This window comes from Mus musculus, chromosome 3 (assembly GCF_000001635.26).
Source record: "Mus musculus strain C57BL/6J chromosome 3, GRCm38.p6 C57BL/6J".
Taxonomy (NCBI): Eukaryota; Metazoa; Chordata; class Mammalia; order Rodentia; family Muridae; genus Mus; species Mus musculus.
The window spans coordinates 95,456,733-95,470,425 of record NC_000069.6 but is presented as its reverse complement, the minus strand read 5'-3'; the positions used below and the strand labels follow the sequence as shown (position 1 = coordinate 95,470,425).

The following is a 13,693-nucleotide window of genomic DNA, read 5'->3' as shown; positions in this document are numbered from 1 at the left end:
AGATATACCCAGAGTCAGTTTTAAGATCCAGAGACCTGATCAGTGAGGAAAGATGGCTTGTAGGAGCCATCAGTAGATGTGTTGCCAGTTCCCCTCAAGGACTTCATGTGAGAAACGGCCATGCGTAAGATGGTTAGCTTGTCTGGTTTTCGAGCCAGGGCACTACATGTAGGTACCATGTCTGACAGTTCTGTGATGTAAGCTGTCATCTTGTTCCGTCGCCGCCGTTCTATTTCACTATGATTTTCCCTGCATAAAAAAAGAGAAAGAGGCTCCATTCTAGGTGGTCACATCTGTTCCTTTGGTATCAGGAGAGTGATATGGATACCTGGTCAGCTGCTGAAGGATGCAGTAACTTAGGTCTGATGATGTTCAAATCTCAGAAGCCAAGCAGGCCAACCTCATGCAGAGTAAGAATGAAACAAACTAACAAAGTCTAGACAAAGAACAAGTACATATCGCCTCTCCAGTCAACCACTTCCATTAAATCACCACTTCAGAGTGAATAGTTTAAGAAATAATTAAAACAAGGTGTTGGTGGTGCATGCCTTTAATCCCAGCACTCATGAGGCAGAGGCAGGCAGATGGATCACTGAGTTCTAAGCCAGCCTGGTCTACAAAGTAACAGCAAGGGCAACACACAGAAATCCTGTCTCAGGGGTAAGGTTGAGAGTGAGTGTTTTTTTAAATGTTGATTTCACTCATTTAAGTTCCTAAGGGGATAAATCTCAGCTTCACTGACCACATGTTTTCTAGTTAAAACATTTGAAGGCTATAAAATAAAATGACCAACTTTTGAAAAGTTAAGTAAATGAACCAGTAGCTTATGAAAGAAATAATAGTATAAAGGCCAGAGCTGGTAGCAAATACTACAATTCAGCACTCCGAAGACTATAAAGCACAAGAGTTTTGGGTTTGAGGCCAGCCTGGGCTATACAGGGCAGCATGGACTACATAGTGATACCCTGTTCCAAATATCCAAATGAGGCCAGGCATGCTGGCACATGCCTGTCTATAATCCCTGCTACTGGGAGGCTGAGGCAAGAGAATCACCATCAACTTCAAGGTGAGTTTGAAGCCAGCCTGGGCTATGAAGCAAGATGGATCTCAAAACTACCCAATGCCTCCTTTTTAAGGAAGAAGAAAAGCAGCAGCCACCTTGGCCTGGTAATTTAGCTCAGGTGTTGGAGTGCTTGTCTAGCAAGGCCAAGGCTCTGGGTCTGATCGCTAGCAGTCAGGAGAACCTGTGAGTCCAGCACTTGAGTGGATAATTCCTTCTCACCTCCTGGAATACATAAGACTGCCTTTAAAATGGAGAGCGTGTGTGTGTGTGTGTGTGTGTGTGTGTGTGTGAGAGAGAGAGAGAGAGAGAGAGAGAGAGAGAGAGAGAGAGAGAGAGAGAGCGAGCGCGCGCCAGGGTGGTGGCGCCCACCTTTAATTGCAGTACTCAGAGGTGGAGGCAGGGGAATCTCTGAGTTCTAGAACAGCCAGCGCTACATAGTGAGATCTTATCCCAAAAGGAAAAAAGGAAAGAAAAAGAAGACATGATAGTGTAAATTCTTTTAGTATATTAAATGCTGCCTTGTCAAAGTTGCTTATGGCATTAAGATACAGAATTGGGGTATGTTGGAATTTTATTTGTTATACTAATGCACAAAATTCTTCTCTGGGTTTGGCAGTGCGCTGAACTTAAAAGAGTGCTGGTTATCATGTGGTTTCCCAGCCTGGGCAAAAGGTATTGTGGGAAGAGGAGTAGCTGGGGAAATGAACATCAAAAGCACTGAAAGAGAACCCGCATCTCACCAGGGTAACAAAGACCGCAAACGTGAGGCAGGATTGCAATACAACTGTCAAAAGGAATAACCTAAGAGTTTACAAATGGACTCTTTGGGGTCTCCCACGAGGACGCCTCGAAGGAACAGCTTGGCTTTACTGTCTTTATGTATCTCTCTCGCCACTTATGGATCTCTTCTGAAGAGAAAAACAAAACCACAAACCCTAACACTGACATCCTTGTGTTTAATGAGCCAAATGAAGCAAGAGTTAGCTGGCTTTCTCAGAGCTGCCCTCCTCCCCAGTGTAAGGCCTTCCAGTTCTCTGAAGGCTGGAAGCATCGCAGTAGCAACCCTGGGTTAACAGTCACAGAATGAATGTGTGGCCTAGCTTGAAGAAGTAACACAAGGGGACAGTGGTAAAAGTATTTTTATAATGATCCAGGTACACCAACTCAAAGGCCAGAGCAGGAAAGCACTATTTCTGTATCATGGACAACACTCTAAAGAGAACTAAAACAGGTCCCTGAATGTAGCTCAGTGAGTGTCACAGTGTCACCCACAACACACAAAGCTGGGAGTCCCTCAGAAGGAAATCTGCCTATGGAGATGTTTATCTGGACATGACGGCACACCCTTGCAATCCAGCACCCCGGCAGGAGGATCAGGACGTTAGGGCCTGCATAAAGTACATGAGACCCTGTCCTGAAGGAAAGGAAAAGTGGTCTCTTTCCGAAAGAAAAAAGAACCTACTTTATAGGTTAATATTTAGCTACTCTCAGACATTTAAAAAAATCTACTCTTAATTTTGAAGTACCCATCTTCTTAGTATCTGACAAATTTCTGAGACTGAAGTCCAGAAAACTATGTGTGCAAATACACACTGTGTGAGCATGCATGTGCATGTATGTCAAATCCAAAGGTCAATTTAAAATGTCATTTTTAAGATATCCACTTCCCACGTTGTTTTCTGAGACAGCATCTCTCATGGGGACCCAGGGCTCTTCTCCTAAGCCAGTGCAGCTGCCCAGTGAGAGGTCTGCCCCTGCTTCCCTATTGTACTAGAATCATAAACATGTGCAGTTATAAACCCGCACCCTTCTATTCAATGGGTTCTGAGGATCAAACTCTGGTAATCATACCTGCAGAGCAAGTATTTTACAGACTATCTCTCCACCCTAGAAAATCCATCCTTTAAATAGTCATACCAAAGTAGCTAAAACTTTCCTCAGAAATTATAAGGATTCAATCAGTTCTACCATCATAGTAATCTAGACTGTGAATCGGCATAGGGAAGTCAGAGTATGTGCTATGGCCTAAATTCTGGGAGCTATGGTAATTATCGGTATTCTGATAGAACTATGGTAATTATCGGTATTCTGAGAGAGTATGCGCCTGTTAAAGCATCTGTGGACACAGCCACATTACTTCTAAATCATTATCTGTGGAACTTAGTGATGAAGTAAAGAAAAAATAAAAATCTTAAAGATGAACAGTAATTTATAATTTATTCTTCCATCACCCTCAGGTAGGGTTTCTCTGTCTTAGAATTTCTTTGTAAACCAGGCTGGCCTCAATCTTACAGAACTCCACTCTGCTTCCCAAATGCAGGGATCAAAAGAGTGAGCCACCATACCTGGCTTAATTCACCCACTTCCTGTTGGGGAAGCCAAAGTTCTTATTGTACCCCAACTTGTAAAACCTCATGTCCTCCTTTGCCACAGGTAAGAGAAAAATACAGAAAGGGAAAAAAAGATGGGTTAGACAAAGGGTAAGAAGGCAGTATGTGCTTCATGCTAAACAGCACAGCTCCTACCTGGCAAGTCTCTCTTTATCCGCAGAGCTCTGCTCATCATCCGACCTAAAAACAGAATTGATGAACTAAGCGAAAATTAAAATAAAAAGGAAGAAAGGAAAGAAGAAAAGGCAGATGAAAGCGAGGGAGGGAAAATGAAATGCAAAATGAAAAGGAAAGAAAGGAAGAAATGAAATGGATACAGAAAAAGTGAGGAAAGGCCATACAAGGAAGAACCTTGAGAACCTATAGAACTGTATTTTTGTAACAAGTAAATTATAAGTCGAAAGTCAAGGACAATTAGAAACTAACATAATCTCAACACAAAAAACACTTTGTCAAACAATCTCTACAGAAACCAAAGATACAGAGTGTGAACAAGAACCAACCAGGAAATTCAGAATTATCAGAATTATCATTCTTATAAACTGCTGCCAATCTGGGAAGAAACACTTATTCACATTCGCTATTGTCTACTAGTGACTAGATTACACAGCTTCAAACAACGGATTAGAAATATAATTTCCTCACACACACACATTCACACACACAAATTATGACAAGATTTATTTTTCCCATTGTAGTACTTAGTGTGTCTGTGTGCCACAGGTCAGAAGGCGACTGCGGGAGTTGGCTCTCTCCTTCTACCCTGTGAGGAAGAACCTGAGTTCTCAGGCTTGGAGTGAAAGCCATACACCGAGCCGTGTAGCTTGACATGATCACATGATAAAAATCAAGAGCTAGGTTTCCTGCATATTCTCTATCACTGACACACTCCTAATTTAATGAACTCTGGTTTAGGCACCTTAGCATTTCTTCTATGGTTTAACCAGTATGTCAATCCCTCCTCCCTCGAAGAAAGACAAAGGTTTTCATTAAACTCTTCCAGAAAAACAAAACACTTTAAGAATGGGTGGCAGGGGCTAGGCATGGTGGTGGTGCCTCCGATCCTAGCACTTGAGGAGTTCAAGTCCAGATTGGTACACACAGAGATAGAGAGTTCCAGGATAACCAGGGCAATGTGGAAGGACTGGCTCAATACCCACCGCACAAAAAGGGGAGAGAGAAGCAACTGAAAAAAAACAAGGGCTGGGTGTGGTGGCGCACGCCTTTAATCCCAGCACTTGGGAGGCAGAGGCAGGTGGATTTCTGAGCTTGAGGCCAGCCTGGTCTACAAAGTGAGTTCCAGGACAGCCAGGCTACACAAAAACGCAAACAAACCAAAACAAGGTACTAGCTAACTCAGTATTATAAGTGCTCATTTTAAGAGAGATAAGCCTCAAATAAATTATCTAGTAAGGTATATTAATAGTCCAAAAAGACTTCACTATTAAAGATGATGGGGCTGGAGAGATGAGGTGAGTAGATAAGGAACACTGGCTACTCCTCCAGAGAAACTGGGTTCAATGTCCAGCAATTCATGACAGTCTCTAGCTCTAACTCTAGAAGACCTGACGCCCTCTCCTGTCCTCCATGGAGCATAATCTCAATCATCCCCTGAGAGCATGAGCATGGGTGACAGGCCAAGACTGTCTCACATAAACCAAAATAATAAAGCCAGACACGCAAATAAAATAACTTCCTAAGACTCTGCCTTAAAATGGATACAGCAGGAAGCAGGGACCTTGTAGTCCTAGCTACTGGTGATGATGAAATGGAAGAACTGCTTGAGCCTAGGGATTTGCAACAGAGTAAAACTTGAGCTTAATAATAATAATTTTATCAATATATGTAAAAATAAAGTGGAAACTACAATCCTTACAATCTTGGCACAGGAAAGGCAGAGATAGGAGGATCCTATGGGCTCACTGAACAGCATCCTAGTCGACCTAGTGCAATCCAAGACAGAGAAGGGCTCCATCTCGGCGGGGGTGGGGGTGGGGCTGAGAAATGACACCTGGAGTTGTCCTCTGTCCTCTCCATGCACATATATACACAAATGATCAGTAGAAAAAGAACAACTGGCTGTGGTGGTGCTCAACTTTATTTAATACCAACAGTCAGAAACAAAGGTAAAATTATTTTCTGCAGGTTCCAGGAAAGCCTGGCCTGGTGAGATCTTAACTCAAAAAAAGGAGAAGGAAAGATGGCTCAGGAGTTAAAAGCACACACTGTTCTGGCACAGGATCGGAGTCTGATCCCCAGCATCCATGCTGGATAGCTTACAGCTGCCTGTAAATTCAACTGGAAAATCCTATATGCCTTCATATGCACATACTCACATACATAAACACAATCAGCTAATGTCTAATAGCAGAACCTGAACAGGCCTCAGCCATGTAAGGATCATTATCTGTCACCTTCTCCTTTCTCCTTTCTCTAGCACAGTGGTTCTTCTCAGCCTTCCTAATGCTGCAACCCTTTATCAGCCCTCATGCTGTGGTGACCCCAATCATAAATTATTTTTGTAATATAAACATCTGATATGCAGGATGTCTGATATGAGACCCCTGTGAGAGGGTCATTTGATCACCCAAAACAACTCTCTGTGTCTTTTCCAAGCATGCGTCTCACCAGCGTTTTGGGCTTCCCTACTCTTTCCCTAAAGCGCCCCTCAAATGTCTCATCTCCACGCCAGCTTAAAATGGCGTGGCCTTGCTTCCTCTTTCCTCCACTCTCTTCCTCCAGCCACTGGCTGACATTTTACAGCTTACCTGTTCTGTTCTTCTTTTAAACTGGAATAAAATTGTTGAATGTTAAAAATAAGAAATAAAAAAAGTTAGAACTGCAGATAGTCATGAATACTATAAAATGTATGCACACATGCTGAAGAGAAGACAGATAACAGAGTAGTCACACCTGCCTGTTCCTTATCCTAGATAGTTTTTAACAAGCAACAAAACATTCATTTTCAAAAGATAAGTAAATTCACCTATTTTTAGCTTTTCACCTACTGAATTTCTGGTGGTGTATGAGGTAAACTATCATAACAAACTGTAACTCTAAGAAATGCATTTTTGTTTGAGGTTAATCATTTAAAATTCCTTTAATTAATTCCTTTAAAATTAATAGTAGAGTCACACAACCCCCTCTCTACTCCAATATTTCTAAACAGAATAGGACATAGGCAGATTAGATACTCCAGGTTGTGTTTTATGGCTTTCCAGAGTGTCGATCAAAGACTGAGGACTGGACCTGTATTAGCTGCCCTAATGATGATCTGACCTTTGGTTTTTAGGATCACATGAAGCCAACGCTGGTCTTGAACTACATAGCCAAATAACTTTTCTTTTGTTCTGTTTTTCAAAACAGTTTCTCTCTCTAGTCCTGGCTGTCCTGGAATTCACTCTATAGAACAGGCTGGCTATCCTGCCTGCCTCTGCCTCCTAAGTGCTGGGATTAAAGTCATGTGCCACCACTGCCCTGCTGCCCAGTAACCTAAAAAAATAAAGATTTACCTATTTTTATTTTTAGGTGTGTAAGTATTTTACTCGTATGTATGTATGTGTGTATGTATGTATGTATGTATGTATGTATATATGTATGAAGGCGGCATTGGACTCCCCACCCTCCCCCAAGAACTGAATCATACATGGTTGTGCGCCACCAGTAAGTGCTGGGAATCAAACTCAGGTCCACTACAGGGAGTAGCCAGTGCTCTTAACTACTGAGCCATCTCTCTAGTCCCTAACCTAGAATTTCTAATCTCTTACCTCCACCTCCATTACAAGTGTTACAGGATCACCTCCAGTTTTATAGCTAGACTTTTTAATAGAATGTGAAAGATTATTACCCAAAATCAATAATTAACTTTCACTTTAAAGATTACTGTATCCTTTAGATTTCATTTATTTCAAGAAGTTTTGATACACTGCTCTTGGAAAACAACCTATATTCATTCTTTCACTAGTGTCACGGCAACATTTCTGGGCCCAAGTACTCATGATTTCATAGCTATCCTAATACTTCAGCAGATTCTATCTACCCTCCCTCTTTCTACCTATTACTTACCTACTACCTACCTACCTACCTGCTCTTTTCAGTCAACTCTATATACTGCCAACACTGTGTCTAAGAGTTAACTATTCTTCCTGATATTTCTTGGTTCTCTCGATCAGTGGTCCTCAAAGTAGATCCCATTCAGACAGCTGAGCAATGAGTAAACACTGTTGATCAGTACTCACAGAAGACATAGCAGACAGGCTTAATAGGTAAAGGTGCTTGCTGCTAAATCTGAGTTTCAACACTGGGACTCACGGGTGAAAGGCAAGAATCTGCTCCTAGAAGTTGTCCTCTGAGCTTAGCATGTTGGCATGTCACAAACACACATACTTTCTCAATCAATCAATCAATGTAATCAAACCTTAAGTAAGTATTCATTGGGCTATAGGATCAGCTTGGTGGGTAAATGGGCTTGCTGCGTTTCTAGGAGCCTGATGTCTTCTTTTGGTATCCAAATTCATATGTATATAACCATTTATCTATAAAAACTGTATAATCTATACAAACACATAATTAAAAATGAAATAGATCATTTTTAAAGTAATCAATTACATACAAATTTAAAAATAAAGTTACTAATTTTTGAGAGGATCACAAACTCAATTTTATGTGTGTGCGTGCACGTGCATGCGTGTGCATGAAATGCAAGGGAAAGTTAAAAGGCAGCCTCAGATGTTGTTCGATGCCTTCCACTTAGTCTGAGACAGACACTCTTTTTTTTTAAGTTTTTTAAAAAATATTTATTTTATGTATACAACTGTACTATAGCTGTCTTCAGACACACCAGAAGAGGGCATCAGATCCCATTTCAGATGGTTGTGAGCCACCATGTGGTCGCTGGTAATTGAACTCAGGACCTCTAGAAGAGCAGTCTTCACCACTGCGCCATCTCTCCAGCCCAGAGTCACTCTTATTGTTCACTGCTGCACACACCAAGTTAGCTGAGCCATGAGTTTGTGGCTATTCCCATCTCTGTCTTCTATCGCCCAATAAAGACTCACTAGGATCATAGACTTGGGATACTCTGTATCAAGATTTTATGTGGGTTCTGGGGTTAAGCACTTTAAATCCTGAGTCATCTCCCCAGCCAAAAATTCAGTATCTTCTAAATTTTTAATTATTTATTATCATTAAGTGTGTCTATACAATGTATATATATAAGTACAGGCACATGAGTACCACTGTGTATATGTGTGTGTGTGTGTGTGTGTGTGTGTGTGTGTGTGTGTGTGTGTGTGTAAGGGAAAAACTTTCAGGATTTGAGCTTAAAGTATTGATTTATTTACTTATTTATTTCCAGTGTTTAAATTAGTAGATCTATTTATATAGCAATAAAAGTCCCTTGCCAAATTAAATGAGAGGTTAAATGTTCAGTTCAATTTTCCTATATTTTCTGTCCCTATCTGTTTTGAAAACATAATACCAGAAGATGAGGGGCCCAAATACCAGCAGAGCTCCTAAAAAATGAGTAAATTCTTGGGAGTGGTTCTGAAATTAGATTAAACATTTGTTGATCCTGAATAAGTTCAATGAATCAAGGCAGGGTCTTTATTGTGCATTTGGTGTTTGGGGCCACTGTACTGAAGCAAGTACTCCCGCTGAGCTTCACCCTTATGCCCAAACCTTCTACTTGTGCCTTCTGGGTCTCTCTCCAGAGATACTCAGCTGGGGTGAAGATACTGGGGAGAGTGGTCAGGGACACAGGCTTATACTTGGAACCCAACATCTTGGCTCCCCAAGTAAGCATGAACACTTAATGATAATAAATAAAGCATGTATGTATGTATGTATGTATGTATGCATGCATGTATGTATGTGTATACGTGTACATCTATATATATGTATGATCATGTACATGTAGACGTCAACAGAAGCCAAAAGAGGATGTCAGACTCCCTGGTTGTGCATGCTAGAAACCAAATTCAGGTCCTCTGTCAGAGCAACAAGCACTTTTACCCATAGAGCCATCTCTCCAGCCCCATGACACCCTCCCCTCTTTTTAAAAGAGTAACTTACAGCAAGAATTTTCTAAAAGTAAAACCAGTATATGAGTTGAGAATGATTACTCTTTAATAAAAAGTAAAATCAGGGGTGGGAGGAGAAAAAAAAAGTAAAATCAGTATATTTCATAATCTTCTGACAGTTACTTAAACAAATTTAAGTTTGGTATCCAGAATAAAAACTCATTTAAATGAATAAACCATTTTCTATAAAAGATTCTTCTGTATTTGTACAAATATAATATGCCCAAGAAGTCTACAGTTTGTGATCCTGTAGATGCAATATACACATTACTAAAACTTGCATGCATGAGAGAAACATTATGTTAAATATACCTAGCTTCAAGTCAATGAGCATGCATAAATTCCAGGCTGTTTCAAACTTCAGAAGAGGAGGAGACTAACCAGAGAAATTCACTCTCACCTAGATAAAATTTAAATCCAACATTTAGACTGCTTGATCCCATAACCAGGACAAGAATTCTAGTACATTACCTGGCAAACCGCTCTTTGTCATTACACATCTGGTCATCATCGCATCTGAAAAGAAAGGGCAGGGATTAATTCAAACCCTTGTACTTATATCTACTCCGCTCTGAAATAAAAACTAGAAATAAATAAAACTACTCAACAGGGAAAGATAATGGACCAGCACCACAAAGCAGCAGACACTAATAGCATCTGAGAGAACACTGAGAGCCGATGACTATCATGTCTCAGTGACCACACACAGAAAGATGGTATGATGAAAACATGAAATGTCTTGTGATTTCTCTAAAGTTGGGAATATATTTGGGGTTTTTGTTTGGTTTTTTTCCGGGGGGGGGGTGTTTTTTTGAGATGGGGACAGCTATGTAGCACTGGCTAGTCTGGCATTCACTCTCAACTTACAGACCCTTTGCCTCTGCCTCCCAATTGCTTATTACAGGTGTCAATCACTAAGCCTGACTCAGTTTGTTTGTTTTTTAATTGTAGCTTTAAAAAAACAAAAACAAAAACAAAAATCAAAAAACCAATAGAACAGCGTGTGGGTATATTTTTCATGTTTTCATTCTTCTGTGAAAAACAGGATCATAAATATGGGTATTCATCTAATACCCATATTTTGACCCTGCTTTAAGCTGGGTGTGGTAGCATGTGCCTGCAGTTCTTTAGGCCTACTTAGGCAGCTGAGAGAAAAGAACATTTGAGCCAGGTGTAGGAGGCTGGTCTGAGCAACACAGCAACACTCCACAAGGAATGGGGGATGGGAAAGAGATAGCCAAAGCCTCCAAGGGTCAGGGACCATTGCATAAGAGTTAACACTCTGAGTTAAGAGAAAGGGCAGACTGTTGTGGAACACTGCCTTCTGAAATGACATGAGCAATGCATACTTGAATTCACAACAGCTGTGACTACAAAAACTACACAACATCCTAGCATAGAAGGGGGGAGGAGTTCACAAAGCCACAAACCCCCTTGAGGATCTATAAGCAGTTAGTTGCTGGGAGAGCTTTTCTTCATTGTTGTAGCCCCGAGGAAAGTGTAATCACTCACACATACTACTGGTAAGCAACCCTAATGAAACATCCCACTCCAAAAGAAAAAGAAAAAAAAAAAAAGGTCACGAAAGTAGAAGAGGAACTAGTTGGGAAAAGGAAGGGGACTATCGAGAAGAGGATGTCCCAGGGTGAGGGGTGGGGTATACAATGCCTTATATATATGTATGAAAATATAAATTGTGCACAACTGAACCCCTGCATGCAGAATGCAAGTTCAAAGAGGATCAGTTCAAGTTGGAGGTCGGCATGGTCTAGACAGCAAGTTTCAGGCCATCAAAACCAAACTTGTGTTTGCAGCCACAGGGCAGATATGGAGGTGGAGAACAACTTTCAAGAACAACTCTATCCTTTCACAGTGTGGGTTCCGAGATCAGTCACCTCAAAAGCACTCTATGCGTTAGGTCTCTGTGTGTAATTATTGAGAGCAGCTCAGACTTGAATTCACAGCGATCCTTTTACATAAGCCTCAAGTGTTGGGATTATATGTATGTGCCATCATACCTAGCTCAAAACTAATTCATTTAGGGGCTAGAGAGAGAGCTCAATGATTACAAGCACTTGTTGTTCATGCAGAGAGCCCATGTTCAGTTCTCAGAACCCACCTGGCAGCTTACAATTGTCTGTAACTCCAGGTCTAGGAACCAGGCACACATACTGTGCAAGATACATATGTAGGCAAAACACACATATAAAAATAAAAATTTCTAAAGTCTTCAGAAAAAAGCTAATATACAAAGTTTTAGTATGAGCAATCGAATCTTTTAAGCTTGTGAGGCAAGTGACCCTGAGCTGTAACTTGTAAAGTGGCACCATATTCTCTTCCATTGTGACTGTACCATTTTACAATATCACAGTGTATAACTGTTCCGATTCCTCCACTTCTCTAGCAATTTTGTTATTTTCTGGGGGGTTACTTGTGTCTTTTTGAGACAGGAGCTCCCTGTGCAGCCCTGGGTTCCCTCTACCCATGGGAGGCTGGTGGGTATCAGTCTCCAGACTTAGCTCCGATTTTGTTTTGGTTTTGATAGTGGTCTCTGGATTGGATATAAATGTTATCTTTGACTTGTATACCTCCTAAATATCTCTGAATGATTACTAATGTCAACCTTTCACATGCTTCTTGGCCATTTGTATCTTTTCTTTGGAGAAATGCCTCTCCATGTCTTTTGGCATTTTTCCCCCTTTCATTTTTAAATTTGCTTTTACCAACTTTGAAAGTAATCTATGTTTGGTGTAAAACAAACAAACAAAAGCATTAAATTGAAACAAGACTACTCCCTAACTCTTCCTCTGAGAAAGGTTCTCCAAGATGGTAAAGCTCCTGGCTACTGCCTTCTGGGGATTCCTACTTCCCTCCTAACTGTGGCCTACAAGCAAGGACTCTGTGTTCCCAACAGCAGCTACATTCTTCCCGTCTTGCTTCCGGTCTTTGTACTTCCCTTTCCTTTTCTAGGAAGCCTCTCTAGCTAACATCCCATTTCACTTCCTTTTCACCACGTCAGCCTAAAGATGAAATGTGTCCTCCCCCAAAGTCTTGAGGTCTTCAGTCTAATATGGGCCTCAGTTACACAGCAGTAGTGTGAATACCCCTGTCCTATTGAAGTGCTCTCATCTGTCTAGCTGATTACTGTCCTCCCCACAAGAGGCGCAGCACATGAAGAGATAGACTTTAACTCAAAGGAGTCAGAAAATACCTCAATGCTCTAGTCTACTGATTATTCAGATTAGAAAGAATGTGAAAAAACAATACTGTGTTAGGGGTCACAACTTTATTCCCAGAATTAGAAGGCAGAGACAGGCAGACCTCTGGAAGTTTCAGGCCAGCCAAAGCTACAGAGTCAGACCTATTTACAACAAAACAAAAACAAGTGCTAAGCAGGGTGTAGTGGCTTGAGCCTACAGTAGCCTCTGAGAAAAGAGGCTCTCCGTACATTTGTGTAAAGCCTGGGCTATACAAGGCTTGATTGGATTACCAAGTGGGATTCTGTCAAACAAAATGGAGGTAAGTGGTGAGATGTTTCAATAGATAAAACATTTGCTGCCAAGCCTGCTGATCTGAGTTCCCAGAACCTACATGGGAGGGGGGGGGGGCGGTGAAGGGGGAGGGCGCGGATACCTATTCCTCCAAGTTTTCTCTGACCTTCATACATGTGTAGCACATGTGTCAAGATACACACACACACACACGCAAAATGTTTAAAACACACAATGACACACACACACATTCATTAAGTTCTCTTATAGCCACAAATACCCTCTAGGAAGATTTATCAACCTGGAAAGAGTACTCAACCAAAGGACAGGAGGTCAAGAGACAACTATAGATCAAGGCAAACTGTGCCACAACTATCACCCATTACTCAAATGCCCATTCATCGTATCTGTGAATCTTCTACTGAGTTGCCTATGTTGCCATTCCTATGAGACCATATAAATTCTCCAATTTCACTGACTGCACACTTACTGTTTTCCCTTTGGGCAGCTAGGCTACTCTTAGACCACATATTAGTCTATCTACCTCTTCTGTTTACCTGCCTCCAGTCAGTTTGTCTTATCAACTTGGTCATCAAAATGCTTAGAAGAAAAGGAAGGTCTTTCTTCCCCTACACTAGCAACAAAGGCATGCCTATACAGTTACTATCG

At 41.2% G+C, this 13,693-nt stretch overlaps 1 protein-coding gene across 10 annotated transcripts in view; it reads right to left on the bottom strand.

Annotated features, from left to right (window-relative positions):
- The window catches only part of Arnt (aryl hydrocarbon receptor nuclear translocator), a 62,874-nt gene that overhangs the window by 26,815 nt on the left and 22,366 nt on the right, over nt 1-13,693 (bottom strand). For 7 of the 10 annotated variants that reach the window (XR_001783643.2, XR_001783644.2, XM_006500933.3 and 4 more), the window contains 3 exons: nt 10,005-10,049; nt 3,589-3,633; nt 36-249 (listed from right to left, as the gene is read on the bottom strand). Coding sequence is in view for 8 of the 10 variants with exons in the window: in XM_006500933.3 (XP_006500996.1) it covers nt 36-249; nt 3,589-3,633; nt 10,005-10,049 (304 nt within the window). In the remaining 2 variants the exon portion in view is untranslated. Of the gene's footprint in view, nt 1-35; nt 250-3,588; nt 3,654-10,004; nt 10,050-13,693 lie in introns of all 10 variants that reach the window. The other 3 variants (XM_006500931.4, NM_009709.4, XM_030252392.1) reach the window with 2 other exon arrangements.